At 39.7% G+C, this 23,389-nt stretch overlaps 2 protein-coding genes across 7 annotated transcripts; one reads left to right on the top strand and one right to left on the bottom strand.

Annotated features, from left to right (window-relative positions):
• Positions 1-1,262: 1,262 nt before the first annotated feature.
• Positions 1,263-8,206, top strand: faf2 (Fas associated factor family member 2). 2 transcript variants are annotated; one of them, XM_051419210.1, is made up of 11 exons: positions 1,263-1,371; positions 2,207-2,275; positions 2,450-2,584; positions 2,946-3,022; positions 3,113-3,251; positions 3,380-3,465; positions 3,687-3,778; positions 5,041-5,218; positions 5,644-5,815; positions 5,959-6,102; positions 6,944-8,206. In XM_051419210.1, the coding sequence occupies exons 1-11, from the start codon at positions 1,309-1,311 to the stop codon at positions 7,124-7,126; spliced, it is 1,338 nt and encodes a 445-aa protein (XP_051275170.1). In that variant the 5' UTR covers positions 1,263-1,308; the 3' UTR covers positions 7,127-8,206. The 2 variants fall into 2 exon arrangements, with proteins under 2 accessions (XP_051275170.1, XP_051275171.1); XM_051419211.1 differs by lacking the exon at positions 1,263-1,371 and adding an exon at positions 1,588-2,118.
• Positions 8,207-8,349: 143 nt separating this feature from the next.
• Positions 8,350-21,885, bottom strand: rnf44 (ring finger protein 44). 5 transcript variants are annotated; one of them, XR_007887004.1, is made up of 12 exons: positions 19,515-21,515; positions 17,739-17,931; positions 16,602-16,824; positions 16,226-16,393; positions 15,605-15,778; positions 15,315-15,476; positions 13,661-13,776; positions 13,353-13,440; positions 12,639-12,760; positions 12,441-12,540; positions 11,397-12,328; positions 8,350-11,179 (listed from the first exon to the last, which is right to left on the bottom strand). XR_007887004.1 is itself a non-coding variant. In XM_051419213.1 (12 exons), exons 3-12 carry the CDS (start codon positions 17,843-17,845, stop codon positions 12,266-12,268), a joined length of 1,323 nt encoding a protein of 440 aa, XP_051275173.1. In that variant the 5' UTR covers positions 17,846-17,931; positions 19,515-19,885; positions 21,543-21,885; the 3' UTR covers positions 8,350-12,265. The 5 variants fall into 5 exon arrangements, 4 of the variants coding, with proteins under 4 accessions (XP_051275173.1, XP_051275172.1, XP_051275174.1 ...); XM_051419213.1 differs by adding an exon at positions 21,543-21,885 and having other exon boundaries at positions 8,350-12,328; positions 19,515-19,885; XM_051419212.1 differs by lacking the exon at positions 19,515-21,515 and adding an exon at positions 21,543-21,885 and having other exon boundaries at positions 8,350-12,328.
• Positions 21,886-23,389: the final 1,504 nt, after the last annotated feature.

Below are 23,389 nucleotides of genomic sequence, written 5' to 3'. Positions count from 1 at the left end.
TTCCTGACTCTGGACTAGTAAAGGTCCTGAATGAAGGGGCAGGTTGGCACCAATGATGACCTCTCTACAGTCCTGACTGTTCACTGTAGTCTGTTGCTGTCCTGTTTGGTGGCCGATCCACCGTGATTGATGAACATAGAACAGACTGAATGATGGAATATGTGAATATCAGTTAATTAGGTGTTAAGTTACTGTCTTTGTTATTCTGTTATCTGAAGATGAGTTACTGTTAGCTGGTAGTAACTCATAATGTGGACACATTTTCAATTAAATATGAGAGAAAAAATATGAACAAAACTGACATTTACAAAAGAAAGTAACAATTGTTACAAATTAAGTTTGGTTACTAAGTAGGGCTGATGTAAACTGATTTTCATTATTAATTATAATTTGCTGATTATATTTTCAGTTAATTGTTTGATCTATAAAATATCATAAAATAGTGAAAAATGTCTTTTACAAAAACCTATGACGATGTTATTCAAATTGGTTGTTTTGTCCAAACAACAGTTAACTATAATATAACACTGGTTTCTAATCTAGGGGTCCTAACCCCCTGGGGAAAACTATCCAATAATAATAATATAACATATAATGTTATTGTCAAGCATATCATATGAAAAACATCCATAAAATATGTCAGTCAGGGGCCGTCAGTTTACTCAATGATAGAAAAATCCCCTGATACAGACTAGGTTCATGCATCAATGTTGTCTTTACACTTAAAAAACAGTTACAGTTACTGATCAAGGATGATACATGCAGGCGTAGAAGCACGTCCTCCTACCATGTGAAACATTAAATAATATGAGAAACATTTATTTTAAGAAATTAAACGCTGTAATCCTAGATTTCAACCACATAAATGATATCAAAATGTAAAAATAAGGTTTATTGTCATATACACGGTAAGAAACAGTGGTTTATACGCACAAGGAAAATCTTACTTTGCCCGACTCCCTTTACACAAAACACAAATAGAAGAGTGGAATAAAGTTAAAGTATAAAATATATAACTTAAAGTGCAGAACAGTGTACAGTAAACAAAGCAACCTGAGCTGAATAAGGTGCTAATAATAAACTAGAATAAGAAATAAAGAGACAGGGCGTAATCCACCTGCCCAATATGCATTAAACTTCTTAAATCAAACATTTTTAAACACATGCAAATAAAACTCACTCTAACATAACAAACGCGGTTTACATCCAGACCGCACGGTGGCAGTATCCCGCAGACGGCGTCACCGCGCAGCCCGCATCAGGAAAAGACAGTTGACGTTGTTACGCCTTGATGATCGGCGAGGTAAGATGGCGGCGCCAGAGGAGCCAGAATTATCTCAGGCGCAGACCGAAAAACTCCTTCAATTTCAGGTAGACAGCAACAACGCAACACTAACACGCCCCCCGGGTTGAAACGCCACATAGCAACACGCCGTTGTTGACACAAAATCCCCGTAAAAAGGCGGAATTATTCACGTTTAAACGCTTTTTTTTTGCAGAGTCAACTCCGGTAACGTCCCCCCCCCCTTCTGACGCTAGCGTTAGCGAAGCTAGCTAGCGTTAGCTCAGCCTGGCTACCAAGTTCGCAGACTTTAAGGGCCACGGGTGGGCTTAAAATAGCGTATCGCTTGTTACATTTTAATCAGAGACATACACCCGATACTACACTGTGTTTCAACATCACTTGGGCGGCGTTTTTTTTAGTGTAATTCTCGACTTTTCGGTATCGTGAAGTTGGCTAACGATAGCTCTCCACTGACGCTCCCTCGCTGAGTTACCATTAGCGTATGATCGAGCTGTCACTGGAGTTTCCCCCTCAGCCACACAGCTGTTTCTAGCTGTGCTCAATTGAATTGTTGTTTTTCTTGTGACACGGCTTTCCTCCCACTTTAATCTGTAGTCTGTTTTAGCTTTATTAAGACTAGCAGGTTGGAGAGAGAGAGAGAGAGAGAGCTAAGCTTTAACGCCATCCTGTTTGGTCCCCTCTGTGCATGTTGACATTAAATCGGAGTTTAGATAGCTGTCTAACTCAAAGGTTGTTAAATCGGCTGCTTTTATTCATTTCGTACTGTTTGACAACCCAGCAAATGAAGCCCTCGTTTTGTGCACCATTAGCATGTAAGCAGTGACTATGTACACACACGCTTTTCTGGCTTTTCTGAGCGTTTTCTGGCCTTCAGTCTGACTCTCCTTTCTTGTTTAACAGGACCTTACTGGTTTGGAGTCAATGGACCAATGTCGTCGTACATTAGAGCAGCATAATTGGAACATAGAGGTAAAGACACAGGACAGAAAAAAAGGCAGATGTTCATGCCTCTGTTTACGTTTTTATTCCTGTACAGCTTCTGTGAACTGTATTTCGCTTGCTTTGACTCATCTGTCGTTCTTCTTATTGTGGTTTGTTGAAGTGTTTGACTTTGAGAGTGTGACGGGCTTAAATGTGTTTCAGGCTGCAGTACAAGACAGACTTAATGAGCAGGAAGGAGTGCCCAGTGTGTTTAACCCTCCACCATCCAGACCATTGCAGGTCAATACAGCAGACCATAGAGTATATAGTTACATCGTCTCAAGGCCACAACCCAGGGTACGTCTGCAGGTGCTGTTCATTCTTCAGGATGAAATCTCTGCATTGCTGTTCAATATTTAGTTTCACTGCTCACAATGAGATACTGGATTTCTCTTAAGATGCTCTGTAAAACTTGTGCTGACGCTTGACACTTAAATGCTTTATCGATATCTGTTTCTGTTGTTAATGGTGTCACTCGGCACTGTTTGACTTAATAGATAATGTAGGTATGTTAATCTTAAGCAAATTCTTGAAGGAATGTTCAGTATAAGTGATGAAACTTCTTTTTTACGGCACAAAAATAGAAAAGTACTCATCTTCTAATTATTTCATTCCACTGTTTAAATGGTAATAGACTGCATTGTTTTTTTCTTTTCAGGGATTACTAGGATGGAGTTACTACTTGATAATGCTACCTTTCAGATTTACATATTACACACTTCTGGACATATTCAGGTAATTCATGCACATTGATTTCAACTTGTACACTTGTAAAGTTGTAGCTGAAGGAAGGTAATTGATTGCAACAATGTCTTTTTCTTCCAGGTTTGCCCTGCGGTTCATCCGGCCAGATCCCCGTGGTCGCGTGACAGACCCTGTTGGAGATGTCGTGTCCTTCATTCATAGTTTTGAGGAGAAGTATGGTCGGTCGCACCCTGTATTTTACCAGGGGACATACAGCCAGGTGAGTTCAGAGATTATGGACTGCAAATGACCAATTAGAAACCTACGTTTTTATGCTCTTGAGACTATTTCAGTTGGTGGTAAAATTGCAATATGCTGAATTTAGTTTTTTCTCCCTGACACATGTAGGCACTGAATGATGCCAAACGGGAGCTCCGGTACTTATTAGTGTACCTTCACGGGGAGGATCATCAAGACACTGACGAGTTTTGCCGGTATAGTACTTTTTACCTTACTTGCATCACTTGACTATCAGTCGTGTAACAAACGAACTACATGGAGCGCTTTGGTTGCTCACTTGTTATGAAGGCACATAAGCTCTAGTTTAATGATAGTATATTTATATACAAACTTTGTGTTTTATATCCACATGCACATGAAAAGGGTTTCACCTGTGTAATGGTTTGTTTTGTGCTTCTTATCTGTCACTACCCAGCTCCACGTTATGCACAGAAGAGGTTGTAACCTTCCTCAACACACGAATGCTCTTTTGGGCATGCTCAACCAGCAAGCCTGAAGGCTACAGAGGTATGCACATTTTTGGTTATTTAACCCACCATTTGTTGTCAGTCAGCTGTTAATGTGACGTGTAATGGCTTGGACACACTGCCTGCGTGAACAGTGCATGACAGCTACCTCACTGAACTGTGGCTCACACGTCTGTGATGTCCACACAGAGAGACCGCTGTGCTGCTGCCAGCCAGATCTTTCTACATTGAGTTTGCCTGTGATAAAAACCTTCTGAAGAAATTAATGATTCTGCCCACAGAAACACTAGAGCACTTTTAAAATGAATCCGATACAGGAGGTGACATATTCTACAGAACATTGAAACTGTAGTGAAAGGTGTATATGTTGCTGGTATAATGTCAATATGACTACAACAGATTCTTTTCCCTGTCTATTTTTGCAGGGAACCGCTCGCAGAAAGAATAGGCAAGACCTGTAACTCTTTAGTGCAGCGTTGCTGCAGCTGACTCATGCGGGCAGTATGGCTGCTCTAACCTGTTAACATGGCCGCAGAAATATAGGGCAAGAGGCTATGCGATGTAGACGCAGGCATTGTGTCCAACATGGGTTGCTCTGATCATGAAAAATATGTTAGTATCACACATGTAGACACACTTCATATATTCATCTCCTGTATAAAAAGGGAAATGAGACGAACTCATATTGGGGGATTTGAAAGTGGATAAAGTGCCCCTCCTTATCTTTGACTTAAATGACTGAAGGTAAAGAGCTGTTTGTCCTTCATTGTGTTTATATATTTCAGTTCAGCTTTTGTCAAACACCCTTTGGCTGTATTCAGACCAAATAGGGCTTTGTGTCAATTAACTCTTTTGCTGCAGGTCGCTGCAGTTTTTTTAGGCATCCCCTGCATTGCCCACCACTGCAGCCTACTCTAAATACCCCCATTCAAATGAATGTTTTTGCCGCATTGCCTGATTTGGTCTAATTCGGCCCTGTAAAAATCATCAAAACATTAAAACAGACAGCGAGTCCTGCAGATTATCCATAGTGACTGGGATTGCCATGTTGAGTTTCTCAAATGTAGTTTTTTGATGCTTTGATTGCCACAAAAAAAAAGTTTATTCACCTCTACTGTGTTAGAGTGGCAATTGAAGTCTCAGTAGAAAAATAAAAACTTTGGTACATAAGACTATCAAGTAGGATAGTTTGTTTTGTGTATGGGTTTTTTAGATGGGTTGACCATTTAATTAATAAAATGTATAGTAGCAGCACTGTTGAAACAGTGAGATTTGACTGTGTAATGTTTGGGCGTGTTTCAGTGTCCCAAGCATTGCGGGAGAACACCTACCCATTCCTGGCCATGATAATGCTCAAGGACCGCAAGATGACAGTGGTGGGCCGGCTCGAGGGTCTCATTCAGCCAGAAGATCTCATCAATCAGCTCACCTTCATCATGGATGCCAACCAAACACATCTGATGTCAGAGCGCATGGAACGGTAAATAAATTCACTCCAGATTGCTTGACGTGATCTCATCTCCATTTACACTGGAAGAAGACTGGAAGTTGCATGTTGGTGGTGATGGTTTTGAGATGAGGCTCAAAGCTCAAAGTGTGACAGCTGATGATGATAATCAAGCAATTCAGTTCATTTTTAGTTTCACAGTTAAAGTCCAAAACATAAGAAAACATAAAACACATAAGATGTGACATTTTACACACATTTCAAACAAACTTTAAAAACATCACTGAGGTTCAATTCAAGCTGCTGACTTGCTTTTTATGTTTCACTTGGATACTTTTCTCATAATAAGTTGTGAATAAAATCTGGCTTCAGTAATCAGGGTTTCTTTATTTGTATAGTTATAGCTAGTATACCAGAAAGTTTCATAGTTAATAAGTTCAGGCAAATGTTTGTTTCAGGGAGGAGAGGAACCAGACCCAAGTGCTAAGGCAGCAGCAGGATGAGGCCTATCTGGCCTCCCTCCGTGCCGACCAGGAGAAAGACCGAAAGAAAAGGGAGGAGGAGGAGCAGATAAGGCAAGAGGAGGAGAAGGTCCGACAGACAGCTCTTGCTGAGGAGCGGAGACGACGAGTGAGTCTTATTTTCCATTAAAATTGGTTTGCACATCCCAGTGTACACATGGAGAACTATTTAAAAGAGACAATGGTCTCTTAACATACACAAAATTATTTCATTTTTGATTCATGTTGTCAATTTTTGTTGTCTGACTGCAGACACTGGAAGAGGAGAAGGAGAGGAAGTCGGAATGTCTTCCCCCAGAACCACCTGCAGATGATCCAGAAAGTGTCAAAATAGTGTTTAAGCTGCCCAATGATACCCGAGTAGAGAGACGATTCCTCTTTGGGCAGTCTCTGACGGTGAGTACCAGGGTTGATTTATCTTCAAATTACTTTTTATCCACGAGTGTCAAACCATGTGCTATCTACAGCCAAGTATCTGGAGGCTCTTCCACATGCTCCTGCCCCTAATTACACTGCCATCCAGAAGTTTGGAATCTCAATCAGATGGCTGAGAGGACTGTTTTATATTATAAATGGTCTTTTATGCTTTTAGGTTGTTGAGTCCTATTTACAAATAGATGTTGTTTTGTACTTGAGGACAAAATGCTGTACAGGTTCAACCAGACAATTTTATGGGGCAGAAAGAGACAAAGATACCTCTGAGCAACAGTTGAATACAAATATTAGAAATCACTAGTCATTCGTAAAAAGAAAGTAGAAGCTTAGGTTCAAAATCGGTGTAGATTTAAAAAGGAACAGGTTCCTGTTTCAGTGTCAGGCGCCCCAATAATGCCTGTAACAGGCGTTGTCCTTTTTAGCAAAGCTGTTCTCAAAACTTCAAGATTCAAGAGGTTTATTGTTCAAAGTAGAAATGTAGGGTTAGTCTGGGGTTATCACAGGCCAGTTTTTTTGGGGCCAAAACTATTTCAAATGTGAATAATACATTTGGTGTGTGAATTATACTGTTTTTATCTATGTTAAGTATTCGAGGAAGGAACGTAAATGTAACGGGTGATTCCAAACTTTTGAACCGGATCATATGTTTGTTTGTTGATCTGATACGGACTTGGTCCACATATGAGCGGATAAAGTAATCTGAATGGTCTCATTGTTCTAAAAACACATTCAAATACTGCATTATTATAAAGAGTTTCTTCTCTATATCTGCACTAACACTTGTTTTATTTTATCTCCACAGGTAATATACGACTTCCTGTTCTCTTTGAAAGAATCCCCAGAGAAGTTTCAGATAGTTACAAACTTCCCTCGCCGAGTCTTGCCCTGCCTTCCAACTGAAGAGCAGCCCAACCCTCCGACGCTGAAAGAGGCGGGACTCAGCCGCTCCGAGGTCCTTTTTGTTCAGGACCTTACGGACGATTAATAGATGACATACCTCCTCTACATGGAAACACATTTTCCTCCAATGCCCACCCACTCCTCCTTTTTCTTTTCTTCTTTTGTTAAATGGCCATTATGCACAAGGGATCATTGAGATAAAATCCTAACCTGGAAAAAAATTAACCACCCTGCATCCAGTCCTTGTTTGGTTGTGTTTACAGGGTTCCCAATAGCCTGGAAAGTCTTGAATTTTATCAAATAAATATTTCTTGAAGTCCTTCCGTGAACTCATCTTTGTATCCGTGTGGAAAAAGAAGTTTGTTTTCCATCGTCTGTACTAGCTACCAGTTAATCATCGTCCTTCCTCACCAGTAAGCGTTACAGCAAAGCATTAATCATCTACTGAAATGTACTGAAACCGTAGCATAGCTTCGTGCAAAGCCAGAACCATATCCCAGTTTAGTTCATGTCTGGGCAACTGTGGAAGGCAGGTTGTATTAATACCTACACAGGATGCAGCATGATGGAGAAGTATGGAGTTCAATGATGATGTGATTGCCTTGGCTATATTTGTTTTGTCAACGACTTAATGTTTGATCTGTGTGTCCCAATTCAACTTCCTTTCTGCCCTAAAGTTTACACATGCTTCCTCCACGCTGACTGGCGAGCACAGAACTGGTCTGAGTGGTTGGTACTGCTGTGATTGTTTATCTATGTGGTGCATTGAGCATTTGTATTACTTCAGGGAGCAGGTTGGTGAATTTGGACATTAAGGAATTATGGGAACCCTGTTTTAAATGAGCCATTTCCTGTACATAAGTTAGATATTTAAAAAACCCCAATTTACCTTACTTTTTTTTTGTTTTTTTGACTCATCTGTGTCATAAAATGACCAAATGCAGGTTGGTTACTATGTCAAGCAGACTGCCTCAAGCTCATGAAGTTTAAAATCCAATATTTAACAGAGGCCACAGCTTTTACATGTGGCTTTATCTAGTATAGTTCGAGTCTGCCCATAGTGTGCCTGTGGTTACTCATAGATGCCTGTTTTGCCTGTAACATCTAAATGGGCTCATGTAAAGATGTAATTTTCCAACTATAAATTAAAAACATTTTAAAAATGTGGGTTTATTGACAATGTACGACACTTGCTTGTGTTACCGGTGCATCACATAAGCAGCGGTGTAATTTTGATAAAGATATTTTGGGTAGTTTTGAGAATGTGCAGCATTTTAACCCTTTAGTAGTCAAGTGAGACGAGTGTGATATTGGTATACATCATACATTTATTAGTGAACAACCCTTTCAAATCAGCCACAACAATTAAAAAAAAATATGATTGCACTACTTGGTAAAGCATAACTAGCAACTTTCATTTAAAAAAAGTACAAATCTTAAAAATTTCAAACAGTATACAGATGTATATATAATACACTAACTAGTTATGTTAAATGCTACAAACAATATGATTCCAATGGAATGAAAAATTATAACATTAATAAGAACCATTTCCTATATATAATATATATTAGTTGTTTTCTCCCCCCCCCCCCACCCCAATACAAACATGGAAAAAATGAGGTAACTGTAAATGTGCAAGTACCAAAGCAAAATATCTGCCTAACACAGAACACATGCCCCTGGCTCTGTTGGCGGGTGGGTAGTCTGGTGTTCAGGCAAGGACCCCTAGAGGCCAGGGAGAGTAAGAACAGTAAACCACTATCCCACCACAGCAAAAGTCATTGGTAAACAATAAATGGCGTCTACGGAGCAATCAATCACAAATCCTAAATAAATTTTAGCTGCTTATTGGAACACATTTTTGCACCACACAAGCTGTGAGATTATTCAATAACTCTTAACAGAAAGACTACAAGACTCTATTCTCAGTTGTCATTAAAATTATCTCATTACCTAGGCCTTAATGGGAGGTTCTCTTTTTATTTAATAGGGTAGCTGGATATTGTCAATTAAATATTTACTCAAAAAATAATAGTGCTAACATTAACATGAATTAAAAGTATCTATATGTGAACAATACATTTTAAGATATTGATACACTGAGAGCAAGAGCCTGATAGGCAGGTACAGTACTACACTGAAATAAGTATGACAACACTTTATTCTTTTTTTTAAATCCCTTAAACTATATTGATTTTCACTGACATTGTTTAGGGGTATTAGTATAACATGCTTTAAGAATACATGGGTTCCATGACAAACTATTGCATTCACGCAAGTGAGTTTTCATACCTAAAAGCAGAACATCTAGCACCTTTTCACTATGGCTTTTGATAAACTACAGTAGTTTCAGAGCATGTAATTTTCAGTCGTTAGGGCAATAACAGTAACACAATGTATGTAAGAATTTCTGGAATCAAGACCAGTTGTTTTTTTTTTTTTTTTTTCTTCCTATAAAATGAAGTTAGCGCAATAAAATCTTGTAGTCATTCAGTTCTATTACAAATGTGTGCAGTACAATGCATGGCAGTTATCAGCTGAGCGTTAAGATCCAAACCCCCAGAACCCAAAGCCAACTAGAGCTAAAAATCAGTTGGGATCTGGTTGACAAGCATGCATATTGTGCACCATTAAATAGGTCCCCACCAGATTTTTGAGATATCCTCCACTATAACACACTTGTTTAACTTTTTTTTTTTTTTTTTAAGTCATGCAAACACCTCTGAAGTAGATTTGGGAGTGAATTAGGTAGAATAGTGTGCACCGCGGCACATTTAGAAATGGGTTCACAACCGCTATGTTGAACATATGGTTCGAGTAAAAGAACAAAAGTCAAACAGGTTTGAATAATACACTTGTAATGAGTTGCAGTGTACATTGCCTCTTTTCAGTGAATACTAGTAACATATTTACTGATCTTTTTTTCTTGCATGCCTGTCTTTAAATTATGTAATATCTACTATTTCCGACAAAACAGAATATTATAATTGATTACATTAAATTATTTATGGTCTGAGGAAAACGACCAAACTAAATTCAGATATACCCTTTTCATGGAATCCTTTCCATTTGAAATGGACTGTTCTCCTTTATTTTTATATACCGAGAGGCCCTGAGTGATTTTTTTTTTAACTTACAATATATGCCAGCGAATAGATATGTACACATAGGTTAATTCTCAAAGCTGTGGGTTTAACTCATTAAATGGCTTCTTTTTTTCTCTTGAAGGTGGCACACACATCAAAGACTCACATTCACTTAAGAAACAAAAGTAAAGAAAAAGGCAAGATCCCTTTACACATAAAAGCAAAGGTTAGAACTGCCTGTTAGTGCTTACTGGGGCAGTTAAGAGACAAGAGTGAATCCAAAGCAAAAGTCCATTTGATGCTCTTTTCCCTCCCACCCCAAATGTATCCTGTTTTTTTCTTTTTTTTGTGTGAACACAAGCAGGGAACTAGAAGTCTAACAGTGTTTCTACACTACTGAACACTCCAGCTCTGTGTCATTTGAACCCCGTCCTGATCACTGCAGGATACAGACAGCTGGCGCATCGTGGAGTGTCACCAGTGACTTCTACAAGGATTTTCAACATTCTTCTGTCTTCAAACGTTTATCTAAAAGCATTCACACGGAAGCTATACATACAGTTGCTCTTTTACAACACCATTACCATGGCCTAAGACAATGACCTGACCAAGTTACCAGAATATAACACATACACAAACATTGTTAGTGCTCCAACTGTTTCCTTCAATGTATTTTCTCTAGAAGATAAAACCAATAAATAAACCTTTTTTTAAAAACGGCATACTTTTAAAACAAGTGGAAATGACAAAGTATTTTCAGGATTAGTAATAGGTTTGTGCTTGTCAAGGTCATAAGAAGGCAGATCTGAAATCTTGAACAGTATAGGCTATATCTGTATATTGGATTTGGCTCACAAACAAAGAAATAAAAAGCCAAGTCTTCCTAAAAGGGGAAGAAAGTTCATTTAAAACTCGCCACTCACTGCACATATTGCTTTCTGCACAGGCCTCCAGAGCTCTATGGCGTCAGCATAGCCTTCGGACGAGGACTCCCATCCTTAAACGCAGTCAGGGTGGAACCACATGCTAGTCTTCCCTCATGGCGCTCTCTGAATAAGCAAGCAGTTCTTTTAGTAGGCTTCTTTGTCTCTTCTTTTTCTTAAAATTTGATAATTTTGGTGGCAATGCTTGATTAAAATATTGCTAGTCTGAATCAACAGGTCATGCAAATCCTAGCATGCTGCCCTGTATCCAGTGGTTACACAATGCATTGGCTCTGTGAACAGGACAAACATACACACACAATATGCACACACGCGTACACACTTGCCAGAGGAACAATTGCTGACGTGGAGGGTGGATGTAGCACTTGTGCAGTTATGCCAGATGACCTCGAAAAGACGCAGTCCATTAATCCATGACTGCTTTTGTACAGATCTGTGTTCCAGAGTGAATAATCTAGGGTAGAAGATACCCCACAGTTGCATGTCCCATCACTTGCAGTCCAATAACCTCAGGCTTAACAGAATCTGCATTTAACCGCAGCAAGTCACACTCACAATAGCATTGGCAAATCTAAAACAAATAAGGGGTAAAACTGTTGAAATGATCAATACATTATTGCAGAACATACATTATTAACAAGTCACTTTGCCCAACACCTACACAAACATGCATCTATGATGGTCAGGCGTCGCCTCCAAACACAGATACCCATGTTGAAGTATTCCTATTATTTTTCTGCTAATTGCACAAGGTGTCCAGCCTATCATCCTCCAGGATCCCGACTCACCTCTTCCAATGCAGGACTCCCACTATTCATGAACACCACAACCAAATCCACTAAATAAAAATGAAACCCTGTAAACAAAAGCAGCAAATAATGCATTGTAGGGAAAATCTTTGGAATCTGCAACGAGGGGGCAGAGAAAGAACTGGCTGGCGATCCCAGAACTCTGGCTATAGGCTGCGATAGGCAGTGGGTTTCATGAGACTTGGACAATGAAGCACAGCAGAGGTACAACAGGCTCCAGAAACAATCCTGGATTGCTTATTATTTAGGAAGGGGCAGAAGTAGTGGGTTGGTAAGCTATATTTACTGGAGGACGCAGGTTAGGTGGCAGGTGTCCCCAGTTTCGGGACAGACTCTGGTGTGTGCAGCTTTCCAGTTCAGCACTCAGAGATAAAGACAGTTCTCACTCCACCTCCCGGTGTACATCCGAGGCATCGGCTCGGCAGATAGGACAAGTGCGATTGGTCTGAAAATCAAACGGAAACACGAAGCGTTAAAAAGACATTAAGCACCGTGTATGAAAATATTCATACAAAACAATGAGAAAACTATGAAAGTCAGGTTCAATTGTTCCTTACCTTTAACCATTTATCCACACACTTTGCGTGGAATTCGTGGTTACAAGGTAATACCCGAAGTAGCTGCCTACACTCAAAGTCACTAAAGCACACAACACACCTGAGGGGAGGAAAGGAAACAGTTACCAGAATATAGATTTATCTATATAGAATGAATTTATGTGGTTTGTTTATTAAAAAGGTAAGGGTAAGGCTTACAGCGTTTGTTCAGATAGATGATTCTCTGAGTTGAATCTGTAGGACGGAAGTTGTTCTATATCTGCTTTAGTGAGTCCACGTGGTTTCGCTTCACCCAACCTCTCTGCCAGATTCAGTAATGCCTACAGAGAGAGAGAGACAGAGAGGGTGAGTGGGGGGTGGCATTGTCAAGACACTTATTACTTGGAATGTGAAATACAATAAAATGGACACGTGCTCCACTCAGCCACCACTATACATTTTTAGTCACACCTATAACATATTTTAGAATTTATGACCACATATGAAACATGAAAAAATACTATTGTATTTTTGAATCTTATCATGTCAATGGATTGAACATTTATGACCATACAATTGGAGACAGTTCTTCTCCATCTATTTGGTATATAATTTATATTCAATGTGTGAAAAAATCATCGCTCTAACCTCTAAGCATTTTCCAATACCAGTGAAATTTCATGATTCTCAACACCAATTTGATACCATTGGTAAAAGACATTTAACAGCAGCAGGTGTGGCAAGTGTGGACGGGGCTTGTTGTAAATGATTCTGTGTTTCTCTGCAGAGCAGTGCGACAGTCACCAGACTGTACAGGAGGTGCACCGTCAGGTCAGGAAGAATTGATTCCCGGTACTTACGGTACAGCAGAAAAACTAGTACCTGGCACCGTCTTGGTACCGAAGCATCGGTTCTCGTGACATCCCTACTAACCTCATAGTTCTCCATCTCCACGTCATCCACATCCAGATCTAGACTGATGGCTGGGCCCACTGCTGTTGGAGGCACAGGAAGCATTGACCTGAGCGGAGAGAGAAACATATCTTGTTGAGCAAAAGTTAACACTATCTTTTGATTGGAAGCAGCACATGCTCTGGAAATACACTGAATGGTAACTAGACTTAATCATCTTTTCTGTCTGCAGAAGTGAGTATAATCTGGCATTTGACATTTAAGTAAATAACCACATGGTTAAGACTGATATACATCATAAACAGGATGCTTTTACTGCAGGTACTCACAGGAAGTAAGGGAGGAAGCCTGGGTAGTATGATGGAGGGGGAGGAGGAGGGGGGAGAGGTTGCTGCAGCCGGTATCTCTGTCCACTCACTCGCCGGGGCAGCATGTGGGGATATGGCTGAGGAGAAACACAGAGAGATTCAAGTAACTGTAAAAACTGAAGTCTGTGATTAAAGCAGGATTTCTGAAGGTTTCAACAGGTTACATTTATTACTTTTAAAGACAGTTATGCATGCAATTTAAGGCCTATTTTATGAAGTACAAAGGACATGAAGGAAAAGCGGTATTGGTTCCATGTTGGTTGTAGTTGTTACAGTGGGATCAATAGTTTTTTCCTCAAATTTAAAAGAGAGGCTACTTTATTCAAGTAGCATTAACCTCAAAAAGACCTGTCATCATCATTTTTAGTACATTTTATTGCCTAAAATTCAGATTATTGGATTTTAGACTTTTTAAGACCCCGCGGACAGCCTATAAAGTGAATCATCTTCTTTCACTTTATAATGATAGCAAGTTTAATAAACGTCAGACTGTGTTAAAAGGATGTTGGTGAAGAAAGTGAGGGAAAAAACCCTGAAGATCAGCACATGCAAGACAGTTTTACAGTAATGTTAAACAATTCCATGGGGAGGCAGTTAGTGTGGGTTTACATTTCAAAGTCAGCTATTATATTAGTTATTTCTACAACTTTTAGATACAGAAGATCCAACGTGTGGCAGCTTTAGAGCTGTTGCAGGTAATGCAATGCATGATGGAAGTAATTACTGCCATGGTTATGCAAACTAATTTATTAATTAACTAATTATTTTTTAATGAGTAAAGCGAGTAGCATGCCCAGCACTGGTTAAGACAGTGGATCTCTAACTTTGTTCTGACTTTTGAGGGCATTGTTAGCCAGTAACAATAAGAGGCTAAGTGGAATTTTATTAAAGTAATATAATCAAGAACATGAACTTAACCATGGTTTGGCCTAAACTGACAAATAGCTTCTTCATATTCCTGTCAATGGTTTATCCATCTTGAACTCTAAAAGTCTTTATGAATAAATCAGAACACTTGTTTCTTCATTGTTACAAAGTTAATTACCTTCATACACATTTTTAAATAGGTATTTTGACCTGTCATAGCAGGAGAGGCACAAATGGAACTAATAACATCAATGATCCATTCAAGCTATTATTAATTACTGCAACGCTATACAGCAAAAACAAATCTTCTGTCATAAGGGTCTATGTATTTTTTATCTATGGTGTTATATGGTTATATGCACCCTTGTCCCCCAAGTACCGCCTTTGAGCAAGTTAGATGTGCCTAAAGTGCTGTTGAGGCAGTGGAGCTGCCTCAGTGGCCAGCAGTATGAGAATTCAATTGTGCTCAGGGTTTCTGCACAGTTCAAAATTACATTTAAGACCTTTTTAATACCACATAGAATTCAATTTAGTACCCGTTTTACAATTATACGGACCATGGTATGAAAGCTTGAAGGAAAACCATTAGCTTAGAATTATTCATTACACTTTTTCAGTACCTTCCAGCAGTATTTAACAATAATTCTTAATTATACAATTAATTAAATTAATGTGACATGGACAATTAGTGCAATGTCAATTTCCGTAGGAATGAAAAGGTCCGAAAATGTCTCAGAGGTTATCTTACCACTCCAAAGGGAAGCTCCTGATGCAGCGGCTCTTGAGGAAGATACTGTAAGGGCAGAGAAGGAGGCAGCGCTGGTGGGTGATGAGAGGGAGGGTAGGAGAAGGTCCCTAATGGGTGCTGGTCCCCTCTTAGGTCAACTTCATTCTCTACCCTCTGTAGAGGCTGAGAGGAGATGTGCAGAAAAAGGTTGTTGTTAGACACACCTGACACAAATGAACAAACTACTGATTGCATTCATTCACTGTACTGTGTGTACATTCATAAACAGGAGAATGACGTGGACCACTCACCATGCGTGGATGCTGAGGCTGTAAAGGGACAAACTGACTCAAAGGAGTAAGGTGCGGTGGCTGGTGGGGGGGTACGGATGGGGTTGGGTGCAATACAAAATGTTCGCTGGATATCAGGGGTGGAAAGGCTTGATAAGACACTGGCATATGCTGCATGGTACATGCCTGTATGAGCTGCAGAGAGAAAACAAAAACAAAAGAACAGACATGAAGTCAATTTTCTTTAACTTTGTCAACAATGAAACTCAACACTTAAGAAGCCTCCACCTAACCAAAGCAAATTTTCTCCTTATATTTGCAGTAAGGCAGTTATAATGAAAGCATGTTGTAAGCGTGTAGTGAATAGAAGCAATGCATTACATTAAATCACAGCACTGACAGTACTGCCACAACACCACACAGATTATTATTATTCTGAAGTCCACAAATACACTAGATGTACAACAGAATCATAGTTTACGATGCATTACTGTTTTAATATTTGTGCTAACATCAACCACAAATCCTGCACAGTAACAGCAGCAGCTTATTTGTTAGTCATGAACAGTGACAGATTGCATGGCTGGTATGGTGTGCTACATGGATGCCACTGACATTTGGGCTCTTCCTTTTCAAACTCACAGGAGGAGGAAGGCAGCAGAGCAGAGAGAGCTGTCCGCTGAACATTACCGAGCATGCTGGGAGCTGCTGAGCGTTGCACCCTGGAAGGGGCTGCCCGGTGTGGATGGGAAATCCGTGGGTCGTCACCGTCGTAACAGTGTATGATATTGGAACTGATCCCTGGTGCATCTTTTGGGGAAAGAAATGGGGCAGGGAGGGAGAGATGGGGTGACTCCACAATCTGGCTAAAACAGAAGGCTGTCTGCCAGAAAGAGCTCATTATATACCAGTACACAACACCGTTACACTAAACCTGCACATTACTGAGGAATACAGCAAATCCTGTTTAATAAATAATAAAACTTCTTTACCAATCAGGTTGCTCTTGTTATGTTACCTGGTCATGTAGATCCACCATGATGGGGCTCTGCTGGGGCAGGTGAGCAGCAGGGTGAAGCATGCGTGGTGGTGTGCTGGTGTGGCTGTATTGTCTGGACTCATCTAAAGGAACCTGTTGGTGATGTTGGGAGAAAAGGAGATGATGGAAGTTCTCATCCTGGACCAGAGAACTGTGCAGTACAGGTCTGTCTCGTCTCCCCCACTGGCGTCTCACTGGTGGGCTGTAACATCACGCAGAAAAGAATGCCACAGATACATACATACAGCTGTAAACACTCTTATCCGGTAAATATATGGCAGGCTATTTCATTAAAACAAGCTTTCAACTGCTTTAGTGAGGGTGCACATCTACTTTTCCACATAGAAAAAATCTGCCTTTGAGATTTTAAAAGATATTTATATTACAGGTATGTATATCCAACACTGTCATAATAAGGTAATAGGTAATTGGAACATCGCTAATTATTAGCATACTACTACTACTACATTGTAGTAGTATTTATTTTCCAAACATGCCATACTTCTTTTTGTTTAGGGTATGTTGACATGTGGGCTTATGGTGCTTAAAAATAGCAATAGTAATGGGTCACTGTGTAGCTTGGCTTGATAGAGGTCGGGAAACATGTTGCATGTAACAATATACTGAAGCTGGAGTTTCTAATGGTCCTGGTGACATAACATGCTCGACATCATTGTAGAGGCAGTGCTTTAAACTCAACAAACTGTTAACAGACTGGATAATTCAGTCTCAGCAAATATGAAAAGGTAGCTGAAGCCGTAACCGCTGGGTTACTGTAACATGTGTTAAATAACTTATCTATTATTCTGTCTAAATATAGTAAATAACAACATATGCCACATTTGCACGCAAGATACTTTGTGTTGTAATGATTACTAACACACATATTGTCTATCTACCGTTCTAACAAGTATTTTTAGTTTTAATTTACATTCAGGAAAAAGAAAAGCGCATTTGCCTTTTTTTTTTGCCTGCAGCTAAGGCACCATGAGTCACACACAAAGCTGACATTTGGTTGATGTTGAAAGCATCCAAATCTTAATTCTAATACTTAAAATACAACGAAATAAATAAAATGCACCTTACAAAAGAAAAATGGCTTTGGATGGATTTTACCTTCTCCTGAGATGCACTGGGGCGTTACAGGGCTCTCCAAGGAACCTCCTTGGGTTTAAGGGGGCTGTTGGTGGCAGCCTATTTACTGCTATTTCCCATGGTCGCATTGGTGACGTCGTGCAGACGAGTCACACTCTGGGAAAGGAAACCGTACAGTGGAGGCACTTGTATGTTGCCTCTGATTGTCTTAACCCTGCATAAAAAAAACAAACATAAATTCACAACCTTGCCTCTTACGCTACAGAGCTCATTTATATCCTCTATCGATAACAACTGAGCACATAGTCTAGCCATGATGGGAAGTCATTAGGTGACACAGAAGCTGATAATAGCTACAAGTAGCAAGTTTTACTCACGCCTTCCAACAGGAATACACCAGATGTCACATTTTAAGACCCAAAAATTCATACTGATTAAATTTCCTGATCTATGTTGCACCCAGTCAGAGATTATGTTGTAAAACTGAATTACATAATTATATACTAATAAAACAGGGGTTGAAATAAGAAATTTAAATTGCTGGTCATTTTTTAAGGTCTCTCTACTCTCTTACTCTACTTTGCTGTTCAGGTTCAATCTCACAGCAAGTCCACTTTAAAGTTAACTGTGCTTTAAATCCCTTAGAATTAGTACTGTAAGAAATGAAAATTTGAGAAAATGTGACTTAATATTTTAGTGGAGCACATATGAAGCTTATGTCTCCTGTATTTGATCAGGAAATCCTTTATTCCACTGACCTTATTCAGGCATCTTTTATTGTAAACAGCCTAGAATACAATCAAGGTATTCAGGCACATGCATCAGGCAAATCTATTTTTGCATAGTGACTGATTAACTCACATATAGTAAATCTGCAAGACATACAACATACTGGATATATAACTCCACACTGCCTTTTTTCTCTTGTTAGGAGGACATGTTGACTGCTGGGTATTTTACAGACAGATCAGTTACTGCTTTATTAACAATAAAATACATTACAAGACAATATAATTACTAACTATAAGACAAATAACATATGCTTCCTGCTAAAGCTGCCTTATAAGAGCAATCAACATCTAGGCCACATCTAACTAAACTCATTAATTTCTAATTAGAAAAATAAAGTCAGTCCAGTTATACACATTCCTCAGTTATATTTCCAATTGTTGATTGTTACAAAGACTTTACGTTAACCCAAAATGTAAAAAAACAAACACACAATACAGTGAAAGATATGTTTAAGTAGCAGTGTAATTAATGCGGTATAAACGAGGACAGAATAAATAGGGGTCGCTGTCGTCTGCCTGAACAAAAACATGGAAAGCCATGTGCTCAAAAGACAAAGCAACAACAAAAGATGTGGCAGGCAAGCGCGACTGCTGGCTAACATGCTATTTAACAGCCCACTGTTCAGCCACACCGTGTCTTATACACCTATACAAAGCCCTGCACACAACCACCACCAAAAACGGCAAACATTAATTCCTCATTGCCAGGGTTAAAACATCGACCTCCCCCCCTCTCTCTCTCTCTCTCTCTCTCTCTCTCTCCCTCTCTCTCTCTGTTGAAGGAGAGCAGCTAACTTTAGCAAAAGCTAGGCTACCGCTTTGTCCAAGCATAGCAAAGGACTCACCATCTGCTCATAAACTGCTGCTATTTTAGCCTGAATGCTAACAGGGAGGTTAGGGGGGGAACATCTGCGCAGACAACGCCACAAAACAGAGAGCAACATTGTGCGGACAGGTTAATAACAACGGTAACATGGGAGGTGGCCAACAACAGCCCACTGCTTACTTTTCTCAGCTAGTTTGCTTTGCTCGGTGAGAAGGGGAGACGGCAGGTGTTTCAGCCTCCGAAATGTCGAGTCCCATCAAGTTATTCCTGCATGTAAACCGGCTCTTAACCGAGAGTTACCATCACCCGACAGGAACTAAGACAATCAACCGACTTGCTGTTTCCTCTTAACAGATTTTCTTGCCTTTTGTTGTTGTTGTTGTTGTTGTTCTTGGATAATGTCGGACGGAGCTGCTAGTTAGCTTGGCCAGCTAACACACGCTTCCAAACTGCTGCACAAGGAGAAGAAGGAGGAGGAGGGAGGAGGAGGAGGTGGTGTTTTTTCTCCACAAACCGCAAAATGGCTCTTAACCGTTAACGGCGGCGGTTACCTGAGCAGGAAATACCGTTAGACGTGTGCAAAAGGTGACGTTAGCTACACCAACGATGAACGGTAGAAAAAAAAACATTCCTTGGCGCGTGTATGTTCCTTGAAATGTATTGTTGTGACGAGGCCACGCCTCCTTTTCCCAGACGGGCCAATCAGCGTGCAGCAAACACAGACAGCAGCCGTCCAGACAGTCTTGTGCTACAATGTATCTAAACAAGCGGTTTCCTGTTGTTATTTGTAGCGTGTAAACAATCATAAGCTACAAGAGGTATTAAACAATAACATTGTTTAATTAAATATCCCTAACGCTAATAGGAGGTCTAGTGACGGGACGGAAATATACTCCTGTTCCGGGTGTTTCTTGCCACATATATCATAAAGTCGCTATACGTTTTTGAAGTAACAGGCAGCAGTGGTGGAAAGTAACTTAAAAGTATAATTTCTGAGATACTATTGCACTTTCTCCTCCACTATATTAACAGCTAGTTGTGTTTCAAGTGAATATTTTACAGACTAAATCGGTTTATACAACAGCATGCATTGTTACAGGTTAATCTACTCAGCAGTGTATAAAGCAATTAAAGTTATAGCTCCACCTGAACTTATACAAGTACATAATAATGCATTGGTTTGATCCAGTAGTATTCAGTAATACCGACAGGGGACAGTTTGCATTATGAGTACTTTAATTGCATTTTGTTGCTAATACTTTTGTACTTTTACTTAACTCAAATAGTGCAGCACTTTAACAAGTGATGTAGTAATTTCGTGTTACTTTTACTAAATGAATGATCGGATACTTATTCCACATCTGACAGTCACTGTAAGTACAAAATAATAAGAGTAGGTTTAGCTCAAACTCTTTCCAAGTGAGGAATGCAGTATTTAACAATTTTAGCATAACCGACCTGAAAAGTTTTGGAATTTCCCAACTAAAACATCACTCTTGTGGCAATTAGTCTCCATTGAAAAGCAACAAAAACATAAGTGGTCAAGTCATCAATTTTGACCAAAAGTAAACTTGCATTTTAATTAATTAGATTAAGAGTTTATTTTGTAGAAGACACTGCCTTAAGGGCTGTAACTCCACTGTGGCACACAGTCTGTTTTGACTCTCACAGGAGGCCACAGTGTCCTACTGTAGACTACCCAGCTACCCAGTTATGTAATATTGCACTTGCATGACCAAGTGAGAAACATCCTTCATCAGCTTTTATACGACGTTTCTCAGCTATGTTTTTATAGGCCAGCGAATGCAGCGGCAAAAGCTTGTATGTGATGCTTGTGGACTATCAAGCTGTATTAGGCCTGACAAGCTAACTATCGGGCCCAATTTGTCAAGTAGGAGTTAATAAATAATGTCTTTGTCTGTTTTGAATGCTTCCCTGCAAAGAATTGGGGCAGATCTAGGCTTCTGAATGCACCCACAAGTGTGCACCTAATGAAAAGCTGACTAAGTAGAGCAGCAGTGGTATGCAACATAGACTAAATGTAAACATTACAACATCGCTTTCGGTAGCAGCAAAACAAGGAGGGGCTGGAGGTTGAGCAGGATGACAACCCTAATAACCCGTCTAACCCTCTCCCGTAAAACACGCACCGCAAATCTCCAAAACTCAACCGAGGCGAAGCAATAACAAGAGGAGGAGTGTCGTTACCTGATTGTTAATATGCAAACATCTGATCACTGATATTTTCCTCGTAATGTTCCCATCTCGTTAGGCTAAGTGCGGCATCCTACGGTCAGCTGTTCCCGTGTGGAACATTCCGTGGGTTTCACCACTGCCGTAAAAAGGTGCTAAACATCAGACCCTCGTATTATCACCGCGCTCAGGCTGTGTGCTGCGCGGGTTTATGGTTTTGCAAATCCCGTGATTATTTCCGTAATCGCCACTTTTTGGTTTTAGACATGGAAATCCAGCCCCACGGTTGTTTTGGGTTTCTGCAGTTCCCTGTTACACCCCCATTTCTGCGTATTTCCAGAGCAGAGAGCACACGCCGTGCTGCCATTTTTACCGTAATGGACCGAAAAAAGTGTCAGTCTGACTCGAGAGTTGAGGGTCGCCTGTGACAAGCGTTCACTTGTGTTCACAGAATTTTGTGGAAAAGATACAAAAACAAAACAAAAAAGTAAAAAAAAAAGTACCCAGAACCTTTATAAAAGTAATACAGTGTAAAATACTGTGTTATAAGTAAAGGCACTGCATTCAAATCTTTATTCAAGGTAAAGCATCTAACAGAAGCTACTGCCAACTTATACTTAAAATATCAAAAGTAAAAGGACTCATTACACAGAATGGCCCCCTCCAGAATGTTATATACACACCATATTATTGACTACAAGTAAGCCTTATTTGACTTACTTCATTGGGAACTCATAATGCATCATGTTTTGTTGTTTTCTATGTGAAATCTTAATCTGCTGTATAGTATATAGTATAGTAGTATAGTATAGCTGACAGATAAATGTAGTGGGGTCAACAGTCCCAGAAATATAAAGAAACAGGAAATTGAAGTACCATTTCTCCACAAGGAAATCAAGGATAATGCCTCTGTGTACTGGAAGGAAAGAGTAAAGATAAAAAGTAAAAGTAAAAAGTAGTAAGTAGCAAATTCATGTACCTCAACTCCGTCCTAATCCTAAAATGAGGTAATCAAAGAGAAAAGGACTCTTGTATGAGACCATTTAACATCCTGATGTATTGGCCCAAGATCTTATTTATTGCATATTCTTCTGTTATGGTCATCACAAGCCAGTGTGCGTCATTACATATCGTGACTTACTTATCATCTTGTCTATGTGGAAAGACAACACCCTGATTGACCCTGGATCAGATATATTTTTATTTCTAATTACTGGAAAATACTTTGGCAGAGTTCCATCAGATTCCCTCCCATTTATATATTTTTATTGCTGGAGTGTCAGAGTTGTGTTCAGTGCTGTTAGTCATAAACCAAAGTCTAATAGGATAAGATTTCTGGGACGTCGTTAATACCCACACTGATTTGTTCTCCTCAACCAACTGAATGGTTTTCACCCCCTGAGGTAATAAAGAACCAATATGACCCACTTTGATTGACATTTCACACATTATATGTCAGTTTAACAAATAAGCATCATAATTGTGTTTTAGCCATGCTCTAGGGCTCTAGGGATGGCAATGTCAGTCAGTCCACCACTTGAAATATCCTGCAGCTATTGGTTCGGACTGACATGGCATTTTGTACAAACATTTATGATGCCCGGAGGATGAGTCCTAATTATTTTTGGTTATTGTTTGACTTTTTCCTTTCTTTTTCTCGCCGCCATGAGGTGACATTTGTTGTTATTTCAAATATCAAATATTTGATGGACTGCCATGAAATTTGGAATAGGTATTCATGTCACCCTAATGATGACTTGTAACAATTTTGGTGATACCTTTACTTCATGACCGAATACATGCTAAAACTAAATGCCATTCTTTGTGTTCTCTGCTAATTAGCAAATGCTTGCATGCTAACA

This window comes from Dicentrarchus labrax, unplaced genomic scaffold (genome assembly GCF_905237075.1).
Source record: "Dicentrarchus labrax unplaced genomic scaffold, dlabrax2021, whole genome shotgun sequence".
NCBI lineage: Eukaryota > Metazoa > Chordata > Actinopteri > Moronidae > Dicentrarchus > Dicentrarchus labrax.
Note: the sequence above shows the minus strand (reverse complement) of the source record. Positions and strands in the feature narration are given on the sequence as shown.

Bases quoted from the DNA above. Each gene is read 5' to 3' on its own strand.
- faf2 (XM_051419210.1), top strand. From the start codon at position 1,309: ATGGCGGCGCCAGAGGAGCCAGAATTATCTCAGGCGCAGACCGAAAAA. The intron at 3,779-5,040 runs GTATGCACATTT...GGCGTGTTTCAG, and splicing joins CAAGCCTGAAGGCTACAGAG to TGTCCCAAGCATTGCGGGAG. The intron at 6,103-6,943 runs GTGAGTACCAGG...TTATCTCCACAG, and splicing joins TCTTTGGGCAGTCTCTGACG to GTAATATACGACTTCCTGTT.
- rnf44 (XM_051419213.1), bottom strand. From the start codon at position 17,845: ATGCGACCATGGGAAATAGCAGTAAATAGGCTGCCACCAACAGCCCCC. The intron at 16,825-17,738 runs GTAAAATCCATC...GTGATGTTACAG, and splicing joins CCAGTGCATCTCAGGAGAAG to CCCACCAGTGAGACGCCAGT. The intron at 13,441-13,660 runs GTGAGTACCTGC...CTCTCCGCTCAG, and splicing joins GGCTTCCTCCCTTACTTCCT to GTCAATGCTTCCTGTGCCTC.